Below are 27,656 nucleotides of genomic sequence, written 5' to 3'. Positions count from 1 at the left end.
CCTCCCTCCCTCATTGCCTTCCTTATTTTTTTCTCTATTCTTTTAAACCGTGTGGCTGACAGGGTCTTGGTGCTCCAGCCAGGTGTCAGGCCTGAGCCGCTGAGGTGGGAGAGCCGAGTTCCGGACATTGGTCCACCAGAGACCTCCCAGTTCCACATAATATCAAACGGCAAAAATCTCCCAGAGATCTCCATCTCAACACCAGTACCCAGCTTCACTCAATGACCAGCAAGCTACAGTGCTGGACATCCTATGCCAAACAACTAGCAAGACAGGAACACAACCCCACCCATTAGCAGAGAAGCTGCCTCAAATCATAATAAGGTCACAGACACCCCAAAACACACCACCAGACGTGGACCTGCCCACCAGAAAGACAAGACCCAGCCTCATCCACCAGAACACAGGCACTAGTCCCCTCCACCAGGAAGCCTACACAACCCACTGAAACAACGTTACCCACTGGGGGCAGACACCAAAAACAACAGGAACTATGAACCAGCAGACTGCGAAAAGGAGACCCCAAACACAGTAAGTCAAGCAAAATGAGAAGACAGAGAATTACACAGCAGATGAAGGAGCAAGTTAAAAACCCACGAGACCAAACAAATGAAGAGGAAATAGGCAGTCTACCTGAAAAAGAATTCAGAATAATGATAGTAAAGATGATCCAAAATCTTGGAAAGAGAATGGAGAAAATACAAGACACATTTAACAAGGACCTAAAAGAACTAAAGAGCAAACAAACAATGATGAACAACACAATAAATGAAATTAAAAATTCTCTAGAAGGAATCAATAGCAGAATAACTGAGGTACAAGAATGGATAAGTAACCTGGAAGATAAAATAGTAGAAATAACTACCACAGAGCAGAATAAGGAAAAAAGAATGAAAAGAATTGAGGACAGTCTCAGAGACCTCTGGGATGACATTAAATGCACCAACAGTCAAATTATACGGGTCCCAGAAGAAGAGAAAAAATAAAGAACTGAGAAAATATTTGAAGACATTATAGTTGAAAACTTCCCTAATATGGGAAAGAAAATAGTCAATCAAGTCCAGGAAGCACAGAAAGTCCCATACAGGATAAAAACCAAGAAGAAGCATGCCACGACACATATTTATCAAACTATCAAAAATTAAACACAAAGAAAAAATATTAAAAGCAGCAAGGGAAAAGCAACAAATAACATACAAGGGAATCCCCATAAGGTTAGCAGCTGATCTTTCAGCGGAAACTATAAAGGCCAGAAGGGAGTGGCACGACATATTTAAAGTGATAAAAGGGAAAAACCTACAACCAAGATTACTCTACCCAGCAAGGACCTCATTCAGATTCGATGGAGAAATTTAAACCTTTACAGACAAGCAAAAGGTAAGAGAATTCAGCACCACCAAACCAGCTTTACAACAAATGCTAAAGGAACTTCTCTAGGCAGGAAACACAAGAGAAGGAAGGAAAAGACCTACAACAACAAACCTAAAACAATTAAGAAAATGATAACAGGAACATACATATCGGTAACTACCTTAAACGTAAATGAATTAAATGCTCCAACCAAAAGACACAGACTGGCTGAATGGATACAAAAACAAGACCCGCATATATGTTGTCTACAAAAGACCCACTTCAGACCTAGGGACACATACACACTTAAAGTGAGGGGATGGAAAAAGATATTCCATGCAAATGGAAACCAAAAGAAAGCTGGAGTAGCAATTCTCATATCAGACAAAACAGAATTTATTTTAAAATAAAAGACTATTACAACAGACAAAGAAGGACACTACATAATGATCAATGGATCAACCCAAGAGGAAGATATAACAATTGTAATTATTTATGCACCCAACATAGGTGCACCTCAATACATAAGGCAAATGCTAACAGCCAGAAAAGGGGAAATTGACAGTAACACATTCATAGTAGGGGACTTTAAACAATGGACAGATCATCCAAAAATGAAAGTAAATAAGGACCAACAAGTTTTAAATGATATATTAAACAAGATGGACTTAATTGATATTTATAGGACATTCCATCCAAACACAACAGAATACACTTTCTTCTCAACTGCTCATGGAACATTCTCCAGGATAGATCATATCTTGGGTCACAAATCAAGCCTTGGTAAATTTAAGAAAACTGAAATCGTATCAAGTATCTTTTCCAACCACAATGCTATGAGACTAGATATCAATTACAGGAAAGAAAACTGTAAAAAATACAAAAATACAAATACAAATAAAATACATGGAGGCTAAACAATACGCTACTAAATGACCAAGAGATCACTGAAGAAATCCAAGAGGAAATCATAAAATACCTAGAAAGAAATGACAATGAAAACACGATGGCCCAAAACATATGGGGTGCAGCAAAAGCAGTTTAAGAGGGAAGTTTAAGGCAATACAATCCTACCTCAAGAAACAAGAAACATTTCAAATAAGCAACCTAACCTTACACCTAAAGCAATTTAGAGAGAGAACAAAAACAACCCAAAGTTAGCAGAAGGAAAGAAATCATAAAGATCAGATCAGAAATAAACGAAAAAGAAATGAAGGAAATGATAGCAAAGATCAATAAAACTAAAAGCTGGTTCTCTGAGAAGATAAACAAAATTGATAAACCATTAGGCAGACACATCAAGAAAAAAAGGGAGAAGACTCAAATCAACAGAATTAGAAATGAAAAAGGAGTAGTAACAACTGACACCACAGAAACACAAAGGATCATGAGAGATTACTACAAGCAACTATATGCCAATAAAATGGACAACCTGTAAGAAATGGACACATTCTTAGAAAAGCACAATCTTCTGAGACTGAACCAGGAAGAAAGAGAAAATATAAACAAACCAATAACAAGCACTGAAATTGAAACCGTGATCAAAAATATTCCAGGGCTTCCCTGGTGGTGCAGTGGTTGAGAGTCCGCCTGCTGATGCAGGGGACAGGGGTTCGTGCCCTGGACCGGGAAGATCCCACATGCCGCGGAGCAGCTAGGCCTGTGAGCCATGGCCGCTGAGCCTGCGCATCCAGAGCCTGTGTCCCGCAACAGGAGAGGCCACACAGTGAAAGGCCCACGTACCGCAGAAAATATATATATATATATATATATTCCAGCAAACAAAAGCCCAGGACCAGATGGTTTCACAAAATTCTATCATTTAGACAAGAGCTAACACCTATCATTCTCAAACTCTTCCAAAATATAGCAGAGGGAGGAATACTCCCAAACTCATTGTATTAGGCCACCATCAATCACCCAGATACCACAACCAGACAAAGATGTCACACAAAAAGAAAACTACAAGCCAATAACACTGATGAACATAGATGCAAAAATCCTCAACAAAATACTAGCAAACAGAATCCAACAGCACATTAAAAAGATCATACACCATGAACAAGTGGGGTTTATCCCAGGCATGCAAGGATTCTTCAATAAACGCAAATCAATCAATGTGATAAACCATATTAACAAATGAAGGAGAAAAACCATATGATCATCTCAAGAGATGCAGAAAAAGCTTTTGATAAAATTCAACACCCATTTATGATTAAAAACTCTCCAGAAAGTAGGCATAAAGGGAACTTACTTTAACAAAATAAAGGCCATATATGACCAACATAGAGCCAACATCGTTATCAATGGTGAAAAACTGAAACCATTTCTACTAAGATCAGGAACAAGACAAGGTTGCCCACTCTCAGCACTACTGTTCAACTTAGTTTTGGAAGTTTTAGCCACAGAACTCAGAGATGAAAAAGAAATAAAAGGAATCCAAAGTGGAAAAGAAGAAGTAAAACTGTCACTGTTTGCAGATGACATGATACTATACATAGAGAATCCTAAAGACACTACCAGAAAACTACTAGAGCTAATCAATGAATTTGGTAAAGTAGCAGGATACATAATTAATGCACAAAAATCTCTTGCATTCCTATACAATAATGATGAAAAATCTGAAAGAGAAATTAAGGAAACACTCCCATTTACCACTGCAACAAAAAGAATAAAATATCTAGGAATAAACCTACCTAAAGAGACAAAAGATGTGTATGCAGAAAACTGTAAGACACTGATGAAAGAAATTAAAGATGATAGAAACAGATGGAGAGATATACCATGTTCTTGGACTGGAAGAATCAACATTGTGAAAATTACTCTACTACCCAAAGCAATCTGCAGATTCAATGCAATCCCTATCAAACTACCAATGGCATTTTTCACAGAAGTAGAACAAAAAATTTCACAATTTGTATGGAAAGACAAAAGACCCCAAATAGCCAAAGCAATCGTGAGAAAGAAAAATGGAGCTGGAGGAATCAGCTGATTCCTGAAGTCAGCTCCCTGACTTCAGACTGTACTACAAAGCTACAGTAATCAAGACAGTATGGTACTGGCACAAAAACAGAAATATAGATCAATGGAATGGGATAGAAAGCCCAGAGATAAACCCACACACATATGGTCACCTTATCTTTGATAAAGAAGGCAAGAATATACAATGGAGGGCTTCTCTGGTGGCTCAGTGGTTGAGAGTCCACCTGCCGATGCAGGGAACACAGGTCTGTGCCCCGGTCTGGGAAGATCCCACGTGCCACGGGGCAGCTGGACCCGTGAGCTATGGCGGCTGAGCCTGCACGTCCGGAGCCACAACAGTTGCTCTGCAACGGGAGAAGCCACAACAGTGAGAGGCCCGCATACCGCAAAAAAAAAAAAAGAATATACAATGGAGAAAAGACAGCCTCTTCAATAGGTGGTGCTGGGAAAACTGGACAGCTACATGTAAAAGAATAAAATTAGAACACTCCATAACACCATACGCAAAAATAAACTCAAAATGGATTAAAGATCTAAATGTAAGGCCAGACACCATCAAACTCTTAGGGGAAAACATAGGCATAACACCCTATGACATACATCACAGCAAGATCCTTTTTGACCCACCTCCTAGAGAAATGGAAATAAAAACAAAAATAAACAAACAGGACCTAATGAAACTTCAAAGCTTTTGCACAGCAAAGGAAACCATAAACAAGATGAAAAGACAACCCTCAGAATGGGAGAAAATATTTGCAAATGAAGCAACTGACAAAGGATTAATCTCCAAAATATACAAGCAGCTCATGCAGCTTAATATCCAAAACACAAACAACCCAATCCAAAAATGGGCAGAAGACCTAAACAGACATTTCTCCAAAGAAGATATACAGATTGCCAACAAACACATGAAAGGATGCTCAACATCACTGATCATTAGAGAAATGCAAATCAAAACCACAATGAGGTATTACTTCACACCAGTCAGAATGGCCATCATCAAATAATCTACAAACAATAAATGTTGGAGCGGGTGTGGAGAAAAGGGAACCCTCTTTCACTGTTGGCAGGAATGTACCTTGATACAGCCACTATGGAGAACAGTATGGAGGTTCCTCAAAAAACTAAAAATAGAAGTACCATACGACCCAGCAATCCCACTACTGGGCATATACCCTGAGAAAACCATAATTCAAACAGAGTCAGGTACCACAATGTTCACTGCAGTTCTATTTACAACATCCAGGACATGGAAGCAACCTAAGTGTTCATCGACAGATGAATGGATAAAGAAGATGTGGCACATATATACAATGGAATATTACTCAGTCATAAAAAGAAACAAAATTGAGTTATTTGTAGTGAGATGGATGGACCTAGAGTCTGTCATACAGAGTGAAGCAAGTCAAAATACCATATCCTAACACATATATATGGAATCTAAGGAAAACAAAAAATGTTCTGAAGAACCTAGGGGCAGGACAGGAATAAAGACACAGTCGTAGAGAATGGACTTGAGGACACGGGGAGGGGGATGGGTAAGCTGGGATGAAGTGAGAGAGTGGCATGGACATATATATACTACCAAATGTAAAACAGCTAGTGGGAAGCAGCCGCATAGCACAGGGAGATCAGCTTGGTGCTTTGTGACCACCTAGAGGGGTGGGATAGGGAGGGTGGGAAGGAAACGCAAGAGGGAGGAGATGTGGGGATATATGTATACATATAGCTGATTCACTTTGTTATACAGCAGAAACTAGCACAGCATTGTAAAGCAGTTATACTCCAATAAAGATGTTTAAAAAAAAACAACTATACTTCATAAAATTAGAAAAAGAAAAAAAAAATAAAAAGACAAACTGCGAAAAAAAAATGTAGTCTCCAATGTGATGTTACTTGGATGTGGAGCCTCTGGGAGGTAACTGGGTTGTGAGGGCAGACTCGTGAATGGGATGAGGGTCTTATACGAAGAGGTCAGAGAGCTGATGCACTCTCTTTCTACCCTGTGCGGTCACAATGAGAAGTTGGCAGTTTGCAACCTGGAGGAGGATCCTCACCGGAACCCTACCATACTGGCCCCCTGATCTCAGACATACAACTATGGGAAATAAATTTCTGCTGTTTATAAGCCTCCAGTCTATGGGAATCTGTTACAGCAACCTGAACTAACACACTGTACCTAACATCCTGATATTTTTGTATGACTTTCACTAAGTACTTCAATTTAGTCAAGAAATGGCATTAGTGGCATTAATGGCATGAACTCTAAGCAGAGGATATTCTATCACTCGGAGTAAATCTGAAAAGGATAATTACTTTCTGGCTATTAACATCATAATATCTTCATTTAAAAAAATGAAAGAGCTATGAAATCTTTTATTTAAAAATGTACACCAAATACCGGGCTCACCTGAGTCTCCTGAGCAATAGAATCAGACATTTCAACTTTTCTTTACATTTCTGTCTCATACCCTATTCAGACATAGGACCAGCTTAAACACTGTCCAAGACTAAAGAAATTAACTGTTCATATCCCTAGTATTCACACTTAGAAGACTTTTTTACCCGAGGAGAACAGAAACCAGAATGTATAGAATAAATCCCTGGGTGTACAGACTTGCACTTTCTCCTGGAGCACAGTAATTCCTTTTCTATACTTTTCCTGGAGTCATCATTTTACAATTTGGTATACTGTCAACCCTGACTCATCCGCAAAACAAGCAAGCAACCTGAAATGTTCAAGAAACATGGAACAGCATCAGCACTAATTTCCCAATGGAGAAAATAAATGTAAGGATACACGAGGTCTCACACCAGCCCTAATTTTGAGTAGGTAGCGGCTCCTCAAACTTCGTTTTTCCATTTTATGTATTCTACAACCCTCTGAGCACTCACGATGTATGTGCAAGGGACCATGGTAGACATAAGGGGAAAGAAACACCAAGAGGAATCACAGAAAGATCCTACCCTAAGGAATTTCCCAGTCTAGAAAGTGAGCTAAAACACAAACAAACCTATCTTTATATTATAAACTACACACACAACAACAACAAACATCTGGAACTCTTTTCCAAGAGTAGATGTATTTGGAGCAGTAAAACCAAACTAGCTCATGTTAGGGTAAAATCAAGTATTTCCACCACGGTCGCCCACTGTTAACCACTAGAGCAGACTGTGTCGTTAAGACCACAGCTCTGAAGTCAGTGAGCTGCAGCTCCAGCCCAACAGCCGATTAGCTAAAGTCCTTGGACAAGTTTCTCAACCTCTTTAAGTCTCATTTTATTCCTCTGTAAAGTAGGGATTATTAGAGTACCTCTCTCGTGATATTAAGATTGAGATACTGCAAACAGAGTGCTTATTAGCATGTTGTCTGACCCAAATTATCACTCAGTTTTCTAGGTGAAAATTGGGGTAGGAATAGACAACCACAGGCTTCCTGGAAACTGAAGAGAATACAACAGAGAAGGAAGAGGAAACAGGCAACAGGCAGAGTAGGAACACTTTGAACTCCTATACTCTTGATAGCTCATTTCAATATACACTAGACCAGTATGTCTTTACCTTGGCTGAAAAGCCCCCTCCATTTTGGAGCCTATCTGGGACTCGCTCTAGAGCCCCTGAATCAGAATCTGAGGTGAGCTTCAAGCATCTATATTAGTAAGCCTCAAAGGTGAGTATCATGGGGCTTCCCTGGTGGCGCAGTGGTTGCGAGTCCACCTGTTGATGCAGGGGACACGGGTTCGTGCCCCGGTCCAGGAAGAGCCCACATGCCACGGTGCGGCTGGGCCCGTGAGCCATGGCCGCTAAGCCTGTGCTCCGCAATGGAGAGGCCACAACAGTGAGAGGCCCGTGTACCGCAAGAAAAAAAAAAAAAAAAAGGTGAGTATCATGCATACCTAAGTCTGAGAATGACTGTGGAAGACAAAATATTTTGTGTTTCAGTATTTGTTTTAGTCATAATTCAGCTAAGATCTGATGCTTTACTTTGAGGCTAACGGAGATTCCAGGCTTCAAAATTTCAGGATCGGGCTTCCCTGGTGGTGCCGTGGTTGAGAGTCCGCCTGCCAATGCAGGGGACGCGGGTTCGTTCCCCGGTCCGGGAGGATCCCATATGCCACAGAGCACCTGGGCCCGTGAGGCATGGCCGCTGAGCCTGCGCGTCCGGAGCCTGTGCTCCGCAACAGGAGAGGCCACAACAGTGAGAGGCCCACACACCGCAAAAAAAAAAAAAAAATTTCAGGATCACTGTCCAAAGTTCTATCCAGAAGTCTTCCTAACAGGGTTCTTGCTGATCCATCAGCACCTCCCCCCAGGCTTCCATTCACTGTGATGGAAAGGAGAGCATCACACAGAGATGCCCTCACTCCTCCATTCAGATGTTCTGGCCATCCCATCTATCCTTTTGTTTCCACATCCTTCTCATCTCACTTATCTGCATCACCAGTGAATCCTTAACTAATTTATCCAAGATGATGTTGCCACATTGCTTTCAAATATATTTACAGTCACCTCTGAGTATTAAAAAACTTTGTCTACATATGTCAATTCTAATGTTTGTGGTGTCCTAGTAGATACTGCCTAGGTTTCCAAAAGATTTTAAAACATTAATTATTTTTAAAAGTTTGAGGAAACAAGAAAGCCATCAATAATTCATATTATTACAATTATTTTAATCTTCAAGAAGGGAAGAGAGAAGAAAGTCTTGCATTTTGCTTGAAATTTTTGTGTGTTCAATTCAAATCATGATACTTCAGGAGACTATAGTATCATTTAAAATATGAGAGACATAAAATATTTACAGAAAAATTTCATTAAAATTACTAATTTTTAATTTACCAGTGCTCATACCTCTCCAATTATATGAAAATTTTTATTGGAAGGAGGCGTGATTAAAGAAGAACTACCCACCTGACTTAGTAATAGATCCAAGCTGGCTGATCAAGCCAACTGCCATCTGGTCAATCAACTGCCATTGGAAAGGCTGTTCTAAAAATACCTTCATATAAGTACCTAAATCTCATCAAAATGTAATGACTTCTAATTTATGTTAGCTAGCAGGAAACAAACTTTCACTGCACATTTTAGATTCCTACTTGTAATACGATTACCAAACCTCTCCAAGATTCCCAAATAATTTCCCTGAAAGAAAGACGAAGTAACGTATCCTGATTCTATACCACTTTACTGAGTTGTCACTCTAGCCTTGTACATTAGAGCAATCTCTGGCAGCCTTTAAAATAAAGCTAAGTCCATCCACCTGCTTTTGCTCAATATGCTAGCAGTGAAATATACAAAACATGTATTTTTTATTTACACAAAGTAAATGGCCGCAGTACAGAAAACCAAGCAGGTGGTTGGCTATCCACCAACTGTGAGACTATTTACTCTTCCGTAAAATAGGGACAACACAGAATTCCCTGCCTCACAGGTCACTGTGATATTCAAATTAGAAAAGCATACTGTGAACCCTAAAGCAGTATGACTATTAAATATGTACACACATAAATACATTTCTATCAAAACTATATTCGAAGGCGAAAGTACAGACACTATAAAAATAGTGAAACAATCCTTTCATTTGAGTTGCTGTTTCTGAAGTGTCAGGCATTCAACTGGAGCCAAGATTTTCTAAGAAGCCAGTCTTTCCTAAAGATGTAAGTCACTGGGCACCAGATTGTACCCATGAATCTCCTTCTCACATTTGCACAGGCAGATTATCCCACAAAAGCCTTAGCAAGTTAAGAGCAACAAAACAAGGAGTAAACACCCAAGGACAAATCCCTGAGAAAACGCAGTGTTTTGGGCACAGTGTCTGGGGACAAGCCATACCCAGGTTTGCATGGTAAAGATACAGAGAAAAGGAATGGGACAGGTTCTTTCCACACACAGCAGCCACTGCCACCCCGGCTTCTACAAAGCTAGTGGTTTAGGTGACTCTGATCAACACAGCAGGCTCAGGATCCCATTGTACATTCGACTTGGCTCGGGATCACCCAACTGAATTTGCTAACACAGTGACTCCAGAAGAATCACCCATTAAAAACAATCCAAATACAGACTCTAAATGTGCAGAAAGCCTTTTGTGATCTCCGCTGGAGCTTAGAGTATCTAACAGCTGCAACTATGACTGTTCTAGCTAATTGCTCTCAGCAACAAAAATAAACAATCACTCCAGGAAGAAGACTGTAACCCGCCAAATATTAATGAATTTTTTAACAGTCAGAAATCTCAAATCTTGGTTTAAAGGCCTTGCTACCGGTAAAAATAAAATGTCTCAAAGAACAAACACAGGGTTGAGGAGGCCCAGAAAGAAAAGTCCTTATTTTGTATTTAATCCTCCCCTGTCCCCTTCCTCCCCCCATCCCAAAAAAAGAAAAAAAGGAAAGTGCCTTGTGTCTGGAAGAATTTAAGCAATCTGAGTTAAAATTTATTTTAACTCATAACTTTTTAACATATGGGGGAAAAGAGTCGCACTGATTGGAGCTATTTTTAAAGTGCAGCTCTACTGTAAAAATAGACATTTACTCATAAGGATGCTTGAATAGAGAACAAGCCCAATCTACGTCTCATTGTTAAGAAAGGGGTGAAAAAAGACTGTCGTATTTTCTGGAGAGCCGTTTATGGTCCGCCTGTGATGTCACAGCAGCATCCAGGTGCACTCTAACGAGCGTCTTTCAGTCTCCTCCATCCTTTTACAAGTGCTCTCCTACCATCAGCTTTTTCTCCCAGAACATGCAATAAGGAGCCAGTATTTACGCAGACCCTCGCTGGAAAGAAGATCACGGCAATCAGAGACCCATGGAAAGAGGAAAATTTACTCACCCACACTTGGGTTCATCGTCCTCCTCTCCTCAGAGCCCCTATTCAGGAAGGGAGCATTTCCTTTTTCTAAGGAAAGAAAGGATAGAAGCAGTTGACTTATCAGTATGGTAGGGTATCTGCGTGTCCCCTGTCCAGACAGAGAAGAAGTAGCTTCACACTTCTCCCTTCCCATTCAGGCCCCTGATGCTTAGCTGAAGTCTGCAGCCAAACTGCCCACCTTAGACAGTGGCAAGTAGGCATTTAGGCACATCCCCACACTGAGACTTGGAGATATTGCCGCAGTTTCTATACTTCAATTGGTCTTCAGTCTTTATTAAAACCTGGAGGAATGGAGTTGTAATGGGAAACCATGTAGAATTCCTGATTTCTATACCTCCCTGACATGTGAGCAGCAATCAATACAAACAAAACTAGATAACAGCTTTCACGTGCCTTATCTTAAACCAAAATCAAAACGCATTATTTTACGTCTGTTAAAAAATTTCTCCATACACTCATGAACAAAATCAAAAGGAAGGAAAACAGCTTTATCAAGAAAAAAACAAATTTGAATGTTTAAAATCTTTATGAAGAAGGTGAGATATATAATCGCAGCTTCAAGCAAAAAAGTGTCAGAGGGGGCTTCCCTGGTGGCGCAGTGGTTGAGAGTCCACCTGCCGATGCAGGGGACACGGGTTCGTGCCCCGGTCTGGGAAGATCCCACATGCCGCGGAGCGGCTGGGCCCGTGAGCCATGGCCACTGAGCCTGCACGTCCAGAGCCTGTGCTCCGCAACGGGAGAGGCCACAGCAGTGAGAGGCCCGTGTACCGGAAAAAAAAAAAAAAAAAGTGTCAGAGGAAAAAAGGTATCTTTTTCAGGAAAGGATTGAGTAATTTTTGACTTGTTACTTTTTGTACTGTATAAATTTCCTACAGTGACCATATTTTTACTGCTTAAACTTATCCACAAGGATGTAAATTATACTGAGTGTACCACAATAAAATACTACATGCACTTACCTATATTCAATTTCTAGATACCCTACATATCCTGCAGGAATCAAGAAATCTCATCCCACAAAAGGACACAGTTTATGAAAGTTAATTCAGTGTGTGTTTTGGTACTTGAATGATAGCAATGGGCAGAGTTCCAAGAGTTAGGAGAACTGGGTTCAAGCGCCAGGTCTCGTGTTAGCAAAAGAACCTTGGAGAACCTTAACTTCTCTGGGCCTGACTCAAATCTGAAGAATTAAGGTGCTAAAAGATGCCTGAGGTGTCTTCCTGCTCAAAGCCAGAGCGAAAATAGACACAAATTAAATCTTCAGCCCTGAAACAGCAAAGCAACTGGTATAGAGTAGATGCTTAATATACATTTAATGAAAGAGTTAACAGAAGGGAAGTTTTTAAAAAATAATGTATTTAAAAGAGAGCTTCCCAACCTGTGTGCCATGGCAAGCTGCCTTATCATAGAAGGATTATGGGTGTGTAGAGATATTGATCTCCTCAGGACTGGAGCCAAGAACATGAAGAAGTTTGAGAAGCACAACTTAATACTACCATCACAGCAAAAAACAAATCATCTGTATTAGGATAAGTTTCAGATAAACTTCTAAGAAGTTCTCACCACTCTTCACTTAGGAAACACAGAATGTCTGCCTTATCATTTGGTACTCAGGCCATTTAATCCTAAGACAGAAAACATGAGGAGCAATTTACTTGAAGAAGCAAAGAGGCTTTCCTTACGTGATGTACGGGTGCAAAGCAGGTACTTCTTAAAGAGTAATTCCTGAAAAGCAGAATGCTCTCAACATATACTTGAGTTCAAATGGAGAACACACAGCAGCAACCATTCTCAAGAGATGAAATTCTGCTAAACATTTAAGTAATACGGTAACAACTGCAATTTCTGCTTCCACATATACAGCAATAGCTACTTATCCTTTTGGGTAAGTATTCAGGGATTTTTTGGTGTGAGAATCTGCATTATTTCTTGTAATTATTACTACTTGCAACTTCACAAAAGCTACGTTTTGATAAAGGAAAAGACCTAGAACATGCCTGTGAACATATAAGGGTTTACTTTCAACACGGTGCTCAACATGGTACTTCCGGGTCTGAGAACTAAAAGCTGTGCATCTTCTGGATGTCTGACCACCTGCATTTGTGCATTGTAGCCTCCCTCCCCCCATCCTCACCGCAGCTGCCACACCTTTGTCACAATCCAGCCCAATCCAGAGAACAAAGCTACCTCGACAGCTGTGCTTCATTCCACAGGGTGGGTCACCCTGAAGATGGCTGCCAGCTTCTTCACATCTGCAAGGAGGTCCACAGTAGGGTTGGCTGCTTCCGAAACTGGACAAGGAGAATTCTCGGAAGGAGTGCACAATAAAGATCAGAGTTAGAGATAGCACTGGGCTATAGACAATCTGTAGGTCAAAGGGCCCTTCAGGACAAACAAACAAACGTCTTCCCCTGAAGGGCTATTTAAATGGGCTGCCTTTTCTGTGGCTCTTCACTGAAATGCAAGGTATGGCTATTAACTGAGCTTCCCAAACAACAACAGAAAGGTAAAAAGCTGTCAAACTAAAACCTCATCTTGGAAATATCTGAGAAATATTTCAATTTTATAATTTTCCCCTCACCTTCCAAGCAGGTGATACCTGAGCGATAGGTAAGAAAAGTATGAAATGTAAATCCAACATTTAAGAGTGAACCAGGTACCATGGCACTATAAATAGCATAACCACTAAAGAAGGATCACTTTATCATCTTAAGTTATTGAGTTTGAGAAGTATACATTGTGAGAAAGAGATTGATCCACTATTCTCTTACTAGGGAGATCTAGTTTCATTTGGTCTCTTTGCATACACTGAACAACATGCTCCAAATACCAATGACTTCTTTTAGAAGAAGTCAATGTCCTTACCAGCAAGTTCTCTGCAACTCCAAAAATCACATATAATCTATCATAGCAAGTATTTCTAGTGTTACAATAGAAATGGGCAAGGTAACAAGAACAAAATTTCAATGTTTAGATACTTTGTATTTCATTATGGACTCAATTTTCTGACTAATCTGAGATTTAACTAGTCATGAACACAAAAATGTTTAATGAGCTCATAGGTCTGTACTGAATGTAACTTAATAGCCCAGAAACTGTTACAAGTAGACAGAAGCTTACCTACATGTCTTTAATCAGTGTTCTCTTCGTGGATTCCCTCCCCCAATCTCTTTTAAATCCCACCTACCCTTAGTGATGCAGCTCAACTGCTACCACTTTTGTGTGGCTGCCCATTCCCACCCCACTAACTATCCTCACCCAATACACACACACACACACACACACACACACACGCAGACATGTATGAGTCACTCCCATCTTCCTTTTCTTTTTAATGTACTCTGTTCATAGCATTCTTGTCTTTCTTTGTATTGTATAGCTACTTGTGGATGCGGACAAATCTTCTGGAGAATAAGACAGGCTATGTTAAGGACAGAGAGGCATATGACTTCCAAACAGGGGTTCATGCTTGACTGCTCTAAGGTATTCCAAAATGTAACATCCATGAGTATTTCTGGGGGTTAGTATCTATTACATCTTAATCTACATCTTAGTTTTTTAAGCTAAAAGTAGTATTAATAATGAGTGTGAGACCCTAAGATTTTGACATGTTTTCATTCAAAGAATAAAGCTAGTCAGCATACTTTTAATATTCAGGATATTTTACCATGAGTGCTTTGCAAGTTGTCACTCCATATCTTATATGTTTAGAGAGAGCAAGACCATCCAGCCAATTCCTCCATCAACCTAACTATTCACACAGGCAATGTCTTTATTGTGTATAATAACGTTTATTTTGCTTCAGAAAGGATATGGACAACTTAATGAACAGGAGAGCATCTCAAGATTGACTAAACTAAATGATACGGATGCCAGATTGAAAATTACGCAAATGAGGGACTTCCCTGGCAGTCCAGAGGTTAAGACTCCACGCTTCCACTGGAGGGGGCGTGGGTTCAATCCCTGGTCAGGGGAACTAAGATCCCACATGCCCGAGGGGCACGGTCAAAAAAAAAAAAACAAAATTAGTAACAAATGAGCTAATAATCAATCCAAGAAAGGAAAAGCAGAATCTATAAGAAGAACAGAGCAGGTTCACTCTTATGAGTTGTAAAGGGGTTTTTAACAACTACAGCAAGTTAGCTGGACACCTGCTTCCAGGTGGCATGGCAGGGTGGCTTGTCTGTTCTCACTTCTAAGTAACAGTTTCCAAGAAGGTAAGAGCCACATCTTGCTCATTTTTACAGACCCAGGACACAGCATAGATAACCAATAAACCTGTGCTGAATAACCAAAAAATACTTCTGTTTATTTCTATGAACCAGAACACCGGAAAGGTTCATTTCAGTAACCCCATGTCAACAGGCTACCTGTATTAATGTGTAGATGTTTTAGTCCTTCCAACCTGAAGGGAATTGAGCCCACTTTTGAAAATTTTCAGAGAAAGAATACAAACAACAGTAGAGAAAAAAATGAACCACTTGCTGAAATAACTGAGGCTATAAATGCTCTTCAAATAATAATCAATTCTGTTATAATTCTAGCAATACTTTTGTTCTCTTCCACTGTTTGAGGATCCAATATGGTAATACAGGCATAAAGGATCAAAACCACTGCCTCTTTTTTTTTTTTTTTTGTATTTTCTACCAACAAGGTATACACATACTGTTCTAGAAGTATATTAAAATGTCAACATACTTCTTACTAAAGTATGTGCATTTTCTTATTTCTAGGTACCCCTCTGAGTGGGAAATTACAAGTTTCCACTACATTTTTTTGATCGTCGCATAAAATAAGGCTAGGACACTTGCAATCTGTTTATTTTTAAAAAAACATTAAGGTTAAATTGCTAACACCTTTCCTCAAATCAGATTATAATAATGTAAAATGATGTTAAGATTCAAAATTTATACTGGCTAATCTAACACTGAATTGTGATAACCTGGATGATTTGCAAGCATAAGGTGAGAAGGAATTCTGAGGGAAAAAACTTATTTCCTCAAGCACACCAACAGTGTCACAAACCTTTACTGAGAATTTTCCCCTTATCTGCTCAAATATAAAAGAACTGCTGACATGCAAACCAGTCAAAATACTGATAAGCATACAAGAGGAGAGAGGTGAGGGGAGGATGTTCCAAAATCACAAAATTAGAGTATTGAATTCCTGTAATAAAAAAGGGAGCATGGAGATTTGAGATTAATTGCATGTTGGAAGAAAAAAAAAATTGTCTTGTCACTCAGCTGAGCTCTTGACTACTAAACTGTGAATTCAGGACAATTACTTTTAGAATGGCTTTTTACCAAAAAAGCTGACAGACACAATCAAATTAAAAGAAGCCATTTAGTATACTTTGTTTAAAAAAAAAGAAAAAAAGCACTTCATTATCGTATCAAGTTTTCTTAAGTTCTACAGAAGTAGAACCTTTGTATAAAAGATGAGCAAGAAATATTTTCCTTCCTCCACAGATCTGCTAAGGATGCTTACCAGGGCTGAATATATATGTGAAACACAGCGTTGGCAGAGGTCATGATTTGTACACGTGTACTACATACATCAACCCTAACCTAATGGAAACTGAGTTTCTGATTTTAGAGGAGTCTCTTGATAATCTGGCATTGGCAACAAAAGTTACACTCAACAACAGTTGATTCTATGGGTGAATTAAATCTTGCCAGTGGCAGCAGAGTAAGTTACCTTCCTTCTATTTGGTTTTTCTTTAGCTCAAGTAAATGTGTGAGGACAATTTCCATTTGTTTAAAAAAAAAAAAGTTACTGGTTATTCAATCAGAGGTATAGAATGATGTCAGCATCCAATTACCCAAACTGTACAACTAGCCAATGAAAGCACGTATCCCTATAAAAATTACCCATCGAGTTAATGTTTGAAAGCTAACTTATCAGAAGGTGTCATTCAAAAAAATTTTTTTGCACATTCTACTTCAATTAACATGCCTTTTGGAATACTTTACATAACACTGCTTTCAACTAAAGCTCTGAGGGAACCTCTTAACTCAAGAGAGCAAGTTTATTAGACTGAGCACAGGAGCCCCCAAAAATGTATAAAGACCTACTCACCACACTGTTCTTTCCCTTCAACTTTGTTTATTGATGTACTGAACATGAAAAAGTACAAAGAATCCAAACACAAAAGAAAACATGTACAGCCTCTTAAATACTCAACAGAATATATTTTCTATTCCAACAGATGTGAATTAAGTCATACTGTACAACTTCAAATAAATACCAGCCTTACATTTTATTAAGTGCTCTGATAAACACTGTAAAGTGAAGCACAATTTGCATGCCCTCTCATCAATGCCTTGGTTTGCTACAGTAGTATAGGAAAGAAGCATGTAGCTGCTGTTTTCCCGTGAGGGAAACCTTATTTTTTTTAAGTATATACATGTATTTTGTTTTTTAGTTTTTTTGTTTTTTTTTAAATGCAGGTTAACTCTGACAATCTAAATGCACCTAAGGATATGAGAAAGTGCTAAGCCAATTGATTTCTGAATAGCATTGAGTGGGTCAGCATGAAAACTCGCTTATTCACTTCAGCACGCGCCTCACAGTATATGTACTGTACTATACTGAAAATTTTTATAACTACAATTTTAAATAATAAAAATAAAACTCAACGCAACTGCAAAGATAATGTACAACTATGTTATGCATAGCACATTGCCTGTTCTAAGGGGAAGCATGTGAGCATCTCAGTTTATACAAAAAGCAGGACGTAACTATATAGTTCTCAGTGCATCCTGATGAAGGCATTTTTGCCTTCAGCTTTTTTGAAAATTTATTATAAGCTAGATGCTAATCAGAAAATATTTTGTATTTTTTAAAATTTCTTTCATACATGGTAAAGACTTATTTTATTATTTCCCCAAATAGTGGTTTAAGCATCATACAAAGTTAAATTTCAATAGCATACAGATATTTATGACTTTTGTATGAAAAATGTAAGGAAATTTGTTCAAAACCTATGGTTATACTCATTTTTTTTTTACCACAAACATATTTATAAACGAAAATGTAGCATCACCATAAACAGCTGAAGCTAGACTATCTACAGACAAAATTAGCAACAAATCTGATGCACTGTAAATTCAAGTCCTCAGGACAACAAAAGTGATTAAGCAAGACCTCAAATAACAATGTTAATGCCATTTACAAAGGAAAAAACTGATACAAAAACATTCAAAACCTGAACATCACTTGGCATGTAAGGAAAAAAAAAAATCAAATTAGCTGAAAGGTTCATAACACAAGGTCTTATTTACATTACACAAAGCTCAGGTGTTAGCCTTGAACATAACTTTCAAAATACCTTCAAATATATCCAACTCAGATCACTTTTGCCGATCTGCTGCAGTACAAATCATGTGCAACATCTTTTTTCCTTAAGACAAAACAATTCTTCAAACAATACTGCAAGTACATCACTAAACACCATGAGCTCTATCTGAAGGGATTTCTTTAGGAAGAACAGATTTTTTTTCCCCCATCTCGTGGTAATTTAAACTTCTTGCCTGCTCTTATATATTCTTTTGTAAATTTTTTTTGTTTCAAAATCACAAATCAATGTGAGCCACCTATCACATAATAACCAGGATGATCAGACGCTCCACTGGTGATTACAAAAACGAAACCAGCAGTGTTTCCCCCATTGATTCTACTCCTTTCATACAAAGATCTCAAAAGTATTTTCTACATCATAAATCTTTCTAAATTTTCCAACCACTGCAAATTTCCTGGTAAATTTTAAAAGCTCACTAGGTGTCATATGAAGAGATTTCTCAAAGTATTCAAGTCAAAATATTTGTTCCAGGACCAGTAAAAAGTTTCTCCAAATTTTCTTTTTTATAAAAATAGATGCTTTTTTTAAACCCACATCAAAGAGGCTCTTATCTCTTTGGCAAGGTACTGCTTTACGAAAAGTTCTCCAGTATTCTTACAATAAGCGTTTATAATGTAGCCCCCCTTCCCCAACCCAAATCATAATTACAAAATAAATACTGTTTTTAACTTCATAAATAAAAATGTAAACTTCAAAATACTTTTCTCAGACATAACAGCAATGCTTTAAATGTAAACCAAACACAAAGCTAATCAGAAAAAGAAAAAAAAGGGGGGGGGGAAGACACAACCAACTAAAGAATTACAACACAAAGCCTCAATATTTACTCACAGGTTCAAGGCAGTTATGTAAAAAGAAAAGAAATGACTTCCCTTAGCTGAAACACTTTAAAAGGTCCACCTTCTTCAAAGAAGGCAATAGAATGCAATGTGACAGGTAAAAACCCTGTACCTCTTGTCCATATTCAAACATAAAAGATATTTAAGAAGTTTTAATTCAAATACTAGCAATAAAAAATCTCACATATTTCTTAGGATGCTAAGTAGTCGTTTTATCCCATCTCAACACTGACTTACAAAGACATTTACTAATGTATAAAGTTTCTCTTAACTTGCCTTTGTTGTATAGTTTTCATATATAAATGGACTGAGGACAAGAGCTCATTAGGCTTTGTGCGTTTTGTTTGTCTTAAAGGAGACCTGCAGTACTCTGTCTCCCAGACGGTATCCATTGAGGCTAGCTATCGCCATGGCAGCCTCATCATAGTTTGTCATAGTCACAAATCCAAAACCTTTGCATTTATTGGTGTTAAAGTCACGGATGACCTTCACGTTGGTGACAGCTCCAAAAGGCCCAAACATTTGCCACAGGATACTCTCATCTGCGTCAGGAGCCAGGTTGTACACAAAAATACACCACCCTGTTCCTGGGTGCCCAGGGATATTAATTCCAGCCAAACTGGTCATTCCATCAATGGTCATTGGAGAAAACCTACTAAACAAAATAGGAGAAACACACACACACATGCACACACACACACACACACACACACACGCACGCACACACACGCACAAATAGAAACAGAGGTTGGTTACAGCAATGGACTTAATTCTTTCCCCTTTCCCATCCCAAGAGTTTCGGTAACTCCCCTCCCCACAACAGATACATACAACTATTTGAGGTTTCAACCAAAGTCGGTGTGTGGCTTGCAGTGGCATGCTATAATATCACGGTATTAATAAGTTATGAAATGGCCACATATGCTGTATTGAAAAATATTACTCACAATAGCAAAGAAATAAATTTGGAACTGGCTTCATGAACTTAAGCAGGACTGGGGGCAAGAAGGACCAACACAGACAGAAACATGCTATAACGTCGCAATGCAAGAGAAAACAAATAATGGGGTTTTTAAAGGCCAGGTGGCATCCAGTGGTATAATAATATTCCTTGAGTCAACCGTGCTTCAAAAACAGCTTTTCATTAGGCTGTACATGCAAAAGAAAACCCAACACAAACTTATGAAGGGTGTCACTCCCCAAATCAAAGAAACTAGTCAATTATGGGAAGGGATTATGGTTATCATGAACCTCTATCATTACCTCTTTACTCCATAAGCCATATTGAGCAGATTGTCCAACCTGCAAAACACACATTTAGCAAACTTCAGTTTTTAATTTTTCCCCTTGATGTCCAAGAAAGCTGGGCTCGTTACTGCCATCTTCCAAGGGGATTTTTATATATTAATTGTATGTGAAGTCTCAGAACAGTGGGGCTTCTTACATTTCTGAGAGGATGGTACCCACTGCCATAATACAGTAGCTCTTCCAATGGATATAGTTTATCTCTACAAAGGTCAGGGAAATCACTGGTGGTCATCTGAGGAAACCCTTTCAAGAGGAAATGTGGAGGCTCTGGAATACTTAACATTTGGGTTCTCACCTTTTGCAGGCAAGTTCTAAGCACTCCACATGCACCTACATGTCCTTATATTATTTTTAGTTTTCAGAGCTATTAGTTCCTGAGTATCATAAGGCACTCAGATTAAGGGACTTGCTCAAGGCCAAAGAGTTAGGAAATGGTGGCATCGATATTCAAATTCTGCAGTTTACACAGAATTCCATAAATTTCCCTTCAACCCCCCAAGTACAAAGGACTTTCATTTCTTAAAATCAAAGTGGTGTTATTGTAGGTAAAAAGAACCTTATAGACAACCTCAGCTGAACCTCCCATTGCTCAATGTATTCAGCTGAGGTCCACAGAACCTAAGACGACAGACTCACTGAGCAACAAAGCAAGGACTTCAGACCCCAGTCTGACGCTTATTTTGATTGTCCTACAAGAAGTATAGTCCCACTACTCAGGGTGTAAGAAGCAGGTAGATAGAAACAAACTTAAATGAGCTTCTCTTAACAATTTTTTTTTTTTACGAAGTAGATGGCGGTGGGTGGGTACTCTTTAAAACTCTCTACTCTTTTCCTGTTTCAAAAATTAAATTGATGTCTTTAAGCACTTGATTCTTCTTGCTTTATCAGTTTCAAAGAGACCATTCCAATGTTCCACATTTGTGCAATGAGTACCAATCAATGACGTGTGTTTAGAGGAGGTAGGCATAACTGAATACCTCAACGCCACAATGTTCAACACTCTCCGAGTAAGACCCTGGGTCAGGAGAACATTTTTTTCTTTAACAGCCATGAACAGTTAAGTTTGAAAAATGTTTCAACCTTATTGTCTAACCTGTGGCCTCAAGTGAGGCTAGAGCACACATGAGAAAGCAACTCCTCCTAGTTTCATAAAAGCCTCAAGACGCCTCCTTCTGGTCTTTCGGAACTGGACAAAGAATCTTCACAGGTTCCTATTCCCAATTACCTCTGCACATTTGTGTGTTTCGTAAAATTAAAAAGAAAGAACCGAGCTGACTGTAATGCAAAGTACTATTAAAAAAAAAAAGGAACAAATCACAGTGACAAAGGAGCCTCATCTGTGTGTGGTGTGTGCCTTGTCCCTCTACCCTCTCAGGAGCAGGGACAAGTTCATTACTCATCGTACCACTAATCATGGAGCACAGACAGATTGGGTCACTACAGGTTTACAATTAGTATCTGTTGACTGAATCAAAGCATTGAGGTTACTAACATTACCCTTAACTACTTAATCCAGAGTAAGAACTATCAGAAGGGCAGACTGGGGAGCCTGTTTGCACATGCAAGGGAGAGAGCACATGTATGGAAAAAGTACACAGGTGGGAGGGGGATTTTGTTTTGTGCAGAGGTAATGAGTATAGTCAAAGATGCCATACCCTTATACTCCAAAGTAGAGGCCACAAATACCAGAAATAAGGATGCAAACAAATTAGTAGCATCAACAATAAAGTAATCTGATATAGATAATTTCATAGAATTGCTGAATGATCAATACAGAATGCATTTGGCATATGACACCAGTAGAACAGAATAACATATTGAGGTCTGCTTCCAAAGTACTCAAAGGCTCAGATGCAGAGACACCAAAACAGAGTCACATCATCTCTGCCCATTAATTGTGCAGACTCTATCACCACCAGCTTAGGACACTAACCAAAGTCCAGAGACAGAATCTCCTAAGCAAGTTTTCAGTATTTTCTAAGTAGGGTAGAAACCAAAACTGCCCCAGAAGTGGATTACATGTGTTAAAAGGAGAGATATCTCATTTCTCACTCTCCACCCCAGGATTCTCCAGGCAGAAGGCCTAGGACTTTTATACTAGGATCTCTGAGGACCCTCTCAATGAGCCTCATATTTGCCCTACCTGTGAAATCCTGTGTGATACCACAATCCTGCCCACTGATATCTTCACTCAATATTCACTTTAGAAAAAATTCAATCCTATGCAATTCAAGCCAAGTTATCTGCCTCTCCCTCTCTCTCTCTCTCTTTGCTCTCCTTGCCCCTCCCTCCTCTCCCATCAACAAGGAGGAACATGGCATCTAAGAAACAGGACCTAGGCAACACTGAAAACCCCCGCCTGCCCACAGTTGGACCTAGCAGTTTACCCTGCTCTCAGTGCCACACACCCACAGGAGCTGGGAGAAAGCAGTGTGTGCTCCACTAGGGTACCATGTACCCCAAGCCTTGTAGAAGTTGGAAAACTGTCAATTAGGCAGTTAGCTCAGACACAAGGACCACTATTACTCTCCAGAATTATACATTTTTTCTGGGTCTGTCCAGAGTTCAGGGACAGCCATCTTTTGCATGTGATCATTTAATGACAGAAGCCAATTTTTAGTGGAGACCAAGTTAATAGCCTCCAGAATGACCTAGGAGGGGTGTGTGTGATGATATACAGCTGTATGGCAAATAAATATTAAAGTGTCCAATACAAATTTTTTCTAATTTAAAAATAAAGTATTCTTTACTCATATTGAATAAATGTACTGCATCCAAAGCCCTCACTCAGTCCCCATGCATCACATACTCTCCTGAGGGAAGACTGAGCGGTCCTCAAAGGGAAAGTGACACAGTCACCTGTTCTTTAGCATGGGTATAATCCACTTTACAAATAACACGTTAAGTGGATTTGACGGGATTAGATTTAATTAAAACAACCCTCAAAGAAGAGGTAGTTTTAAAAAGATTCCTGCAAACAACAAATCATCATCACCATCATCACCATCATCAGAGGGAGGATGACACCAGTAAGGAAAGCCCAAGTAAATAAGAAAAGAGAGAGTTGATTCTCTCTCCTACTCCTAGTACAAGCTGCACTATGCGGTTAGACAAAATAATCTAACATGTCTCACATGAAGTCAGACAAGAAATTCCAAATTATCAAGATCATAATTTTATGACTCTTGCTTTAAAGGTATACTATTTACTAAGATATTATGTAAGTGAAAAATGAGCCAGTTAGCATGATTAGCAAAACACTGATATATTGTTTATTTCATCCTTATTTTTATTTTCTGTTTATGATTAGGGTTTATGAATTAATGAATATAATAGCACAAGCCCCCATGTGCATATAGTTTATGACTACATGCCTAGTTTCTGATTATAAGTGGGCAATATTTTGAATAGAATATTCCCATTTCAAAGCTAGATGTTTATAAGTAGAGAGTGAAAAGAAGGTACCTTCCCAGTTTCCAAGAAATTTAGCTGACAGACTATGGGAGGGCCTACACGCAGGTAGAAGGGGAAATGTCAGTCAAAGTGAGAAATAAAAATATACAGAGAGATTACTAATGGGTAAGAAAAGAAAACTCTGAACTCTACAAATAATGGTTCTCAAAACCTCACTAAAGATCACTGACCAAGATCTGCTTTGAATTTAACCCACAACAAGATCATCAACTCATCTCCTTATCTAATTCCTGTAAACAGAGGAAAAAAATTATTCGGGACGATTGATACCAGTTTCTTCCCAAAGTAAATTGTGATAGTGCAACCAGCACATGCCTTAAATGAAACTCAAATGCTGATTTAAAAGGCTCCTTTAAAAATGCATAAAGGCTTATTATAGAAGCAGGCACACAAGCCATTAGACTAGACCACATTTAATAAAATTAAGGCTGCTGCACAAGAAGAGAGATGAAAAAAATTTGGCTGAAAGTTTAATTCAGATACCATGTCCCAAGCACATACTTAAGGAGCTTGAATTACACTATCCATCCAAATAAACAAGGCCGGTCTTATTTTGAAAACTGTAGTCAATTAAATAAGCATATTAGATTAGCAATGCTCATGTTAAAATAATTCTCTTTCTAATTATTCATATGGGTTGACTGAGCCATAAACCTCCCAAGCCCACTTTTAAACTTAACTCTTATTACATGGATTTTAATTTTTTTTAACCTTAAAAGATAAGGTACATTTCATAAATATTAAAAACATCCTTGGCTATTAATATTTATAACTTGTATTCGCTAATGTCTCTCAACTCCCGAGGCACTATGACAACATAAAAACACACAGTGCAAAATTTTCTAAGTGTTCGCAGGAAGGTGACAAACTCAAGGCTGAGAGCATGAGAACACAGATACTAGAGACAAAAGATCTAGGTAATGACCTAGGCCTGAACTACAAAAGAGCAAAATACCAACAAAGCAAGCCAGTCCTTCAATTCAAGAGTCCTTCTGAGATGAAAGAAGATTCAACCTTAATTCAATAGAATAAGGAAAAAAAAATCAAGGTAATGACAGACCAGGTTCAAAGATATTAAAGAAAAGCAACCAAATACACAACAGGGTAAACTTAAAATCTAGGAATAAAGGCTCTCAATTTCTTATAACACTGAATCTAAACCAAACACCTTCACTGAGCTCAAAGACTAGTTCATAATTTATTATCTGAAGATGGATTATGAGAAATGGGGTGACGGAGACAAGAGTTAAGAATCTGAAAGTACAATAAACTTCTTCCCGATTTTCTGAAACCCAGTTTCCCTTAAAACAGACAACTCTTATTCCCTTTTTCCAAAACTTCTTTTTATAGGAGATAAGGAAAGTAAGAATCGCTAATCACATACGGAACTAAAAGATAAAAGCACAGAATGGGCAGAAGATAATTTTTAAAATATTAAATCTGATCATCAGAACATCCTGTAAAGCTTTACCGAATTTAAAAAAAAAAAAAGCATGCAGGGAGGGGGCTAGATGATGTTGAGAGCAGATGAAATAGCTATCAACAACCTAATATTTGAGTCACCTACATGCCTTGCCATTTCAATAATCAGGCACTCTCCTGGAGATCCTATCATTTCAGTCCTCTTGCTCAATCTTTCTCAGAATTCAATCTTGATTTTAAGAGCACAGTTTTACTCAGTAACTACCATAAAACAAAAACCAGAGGTTAAATTGGGAAACACCAAAAATAACAATTTAAACTAATACAGCTTTCTACTAACATCAAACATCTTGTATTTTCACAGTATTAAAACCAACCAGTAAGTTTCAAACAACTTTCCTCTACCTAATAAGCTCAAAATTCTTTTCTAGGCCCCAAAGAGCTCTGAAGTTAACTGGATAGGCTGCCTAGGAAACACCTCTAAAATTCCTTCATGCACGTCTGTGCTAAATTTGCAAAAAAATATTACTCACTTAAGATGCCACACAGGAAACCTACAGGCAGAGTTAAGAAATGACTGTGAAATTTCTTTCTCCGCAAGGGCGAGGAGCAAGCAGCCCCATGCATGTCTTCCTCCAGCCCAATCACCAACCACCACAGTCAAAAGTGGCAGTGTTCCCTTTCTACCAATGCTTTTTTTAAACCTTACAAAGTTAAAGCAGAGAGCGAAGTGAACACAAGGCTTAGTCAACTGGGTACCAAGTCATACAGCTCCAAATGGAGCCTCTGACAGTAAACCCTCTTCTCCCAAGGCAAAAGCCACCCTAAGTAGGAAATGAACATGGTGTTTACGGAAAATTTCTTTCTCATACCTCAGGTGACATAATTTTTTTTTAAAGGAGATATTTTACTAATTTTTATCTTTACTCTCTTCAGCACTCTAAAACACCTGAATGAAAAAAATGCATGTGATTTAAGCTAGAAAACATGTAACTCTTTATTAAGCTAAATTTGTGATTATATTTTTGGTAATTAACTATTCTGCTCCAGCAAGGAAATAAAATTGATATTCACTGGTGATAAAAAACAAAACAAAAAAATACTAGCATGGAGGTTACATGGCATTATGGCTGCAGTATACCATATGGCCAAAAAGGATATTAAAAATGTTACGGAAAATAAAAAATGTTTATGTCTCTGTGTTCTGTTTAACATCTAAAAGTCACCATTCTTCTCACATGCAGATTAGGGTTTTTTTTAAGTGACTTAATCTGGTTGTTGCCCCAGTATTAGAATAAAATTTGAAAAATCAGAATATTTATACCCATCTATGAGACAGAATATCCTCTTTGGGCTAAAAATGCATGGTCATTCTATGGACTAGAGAGAGGTTAGAAAACTACCACCCACGGGCCAAATCCAGACTGCCATCTGTTTCTCTACAGCCCAGGAGCTAAGAATGGTTTTTACATTTTTAAAGAGTTGTTTAAAAAAAAAAAAAAGACACGCATCAGAGACCATGACCCACAAAACCTGGAATATTTACTATCTGGGCCTTTACAGGGGTTTGCCAACCTCTAAACTGCAAGGAATAAAAACCTAAAAAGGGAAGAAGGAACTAAATTATAAAAACGTAATGTCATCACATAAGTTAGGTACCCTTAGTGGTGCACATATTATAAAACGAAGTAAATGAAAGAGCTTGACCTAAAAATTAAAACACAAGGGCTTCCCTGGTGGCGCAGTGGTTGAGAGTCTGCCTGCCAATGCAGGGGACATGGGTTTGTGCCCCGGTCCGGGAGGATCCCACATGCCTCAGAGCGGCAGGGCCAGTGAGCCATGGCCGCTGAGCCTGCGCATCCGGAGCCTGTGCTCCGCAACGGGAGAGGCCACAACAGTGAGAGGCCCACATACCGCAAAAAAAAAAAAAAAAGAAAAAAAAGAAACACAAGAATAAGATCTTATCAAGAAAAAAACTAAAAAGGGGAATTTGAAAGCACTGGAAACAGTTAAGAAGACCCCCAGCATTCTGTAGGTCAGGGTTTCTCAACCTCAGTACT

At 38.7% G+C, this 27,656-nt stretch overlaps 1 protein-coding gene across 8 annotated transcripts in view; it reads right to left on the bottom strand.

Moving 5' to 3' along the window:
* Positions 1-17,253: 17,253 nt before the first annotated feature.
* ELAVL2 (ELAV like RNA binding protein 2) overlaps positions 17,254-27,656 on the bottom strand; it is a 130,795-nt gene continuing 120,392 nt past the window's right edge. For 2 of the 8 annotated variants that reach the window (XM_033858012.2, XM_033858016.2), the window contains exons 6-7: positions 20,656-20,694; positions 17,254-20,047 (exon numbers count right to left, since the gene is read on the bottom strand). In XM_033858012.2, coding sequence (XP_033713903.1) covers positions 19,717-20,047; positions 20,656-20,694 — 370 coding nt within the window. In that variant the 3' untranslated portion in view covers positions 17,254-19,716. The remainder of the gene's footprint in view (positions 20,048-20,655; positions 20,695-27,656) is intronic. The other 6 variants (XM_033858013.2, XM_033858017.2, XM_033858014.2 and 3 more) reach the window with 3 other exon arrangements.

This window comes from Tursiops truncatus, chromosome 6 (assembly GCF_011762595.2).
Source record: "Tursiops truncatus isolate mTurTru1 chromosome 6, mTurTru1.mat.Y, whole genome shotgun sequence".
Taxonomy (NCBI): domain Eukaryota; kingdom Metazoa; phylum Chordata; class Mammalia; order Artiodactyla; family Delphinidae; genus Tursiops; species Tursiops truncatus.
The sequence above is the reverse complement of the archived record's forward strand: the minus strand, read 5'-3'. Positions and strand labels throughout refer to the sequence as shown.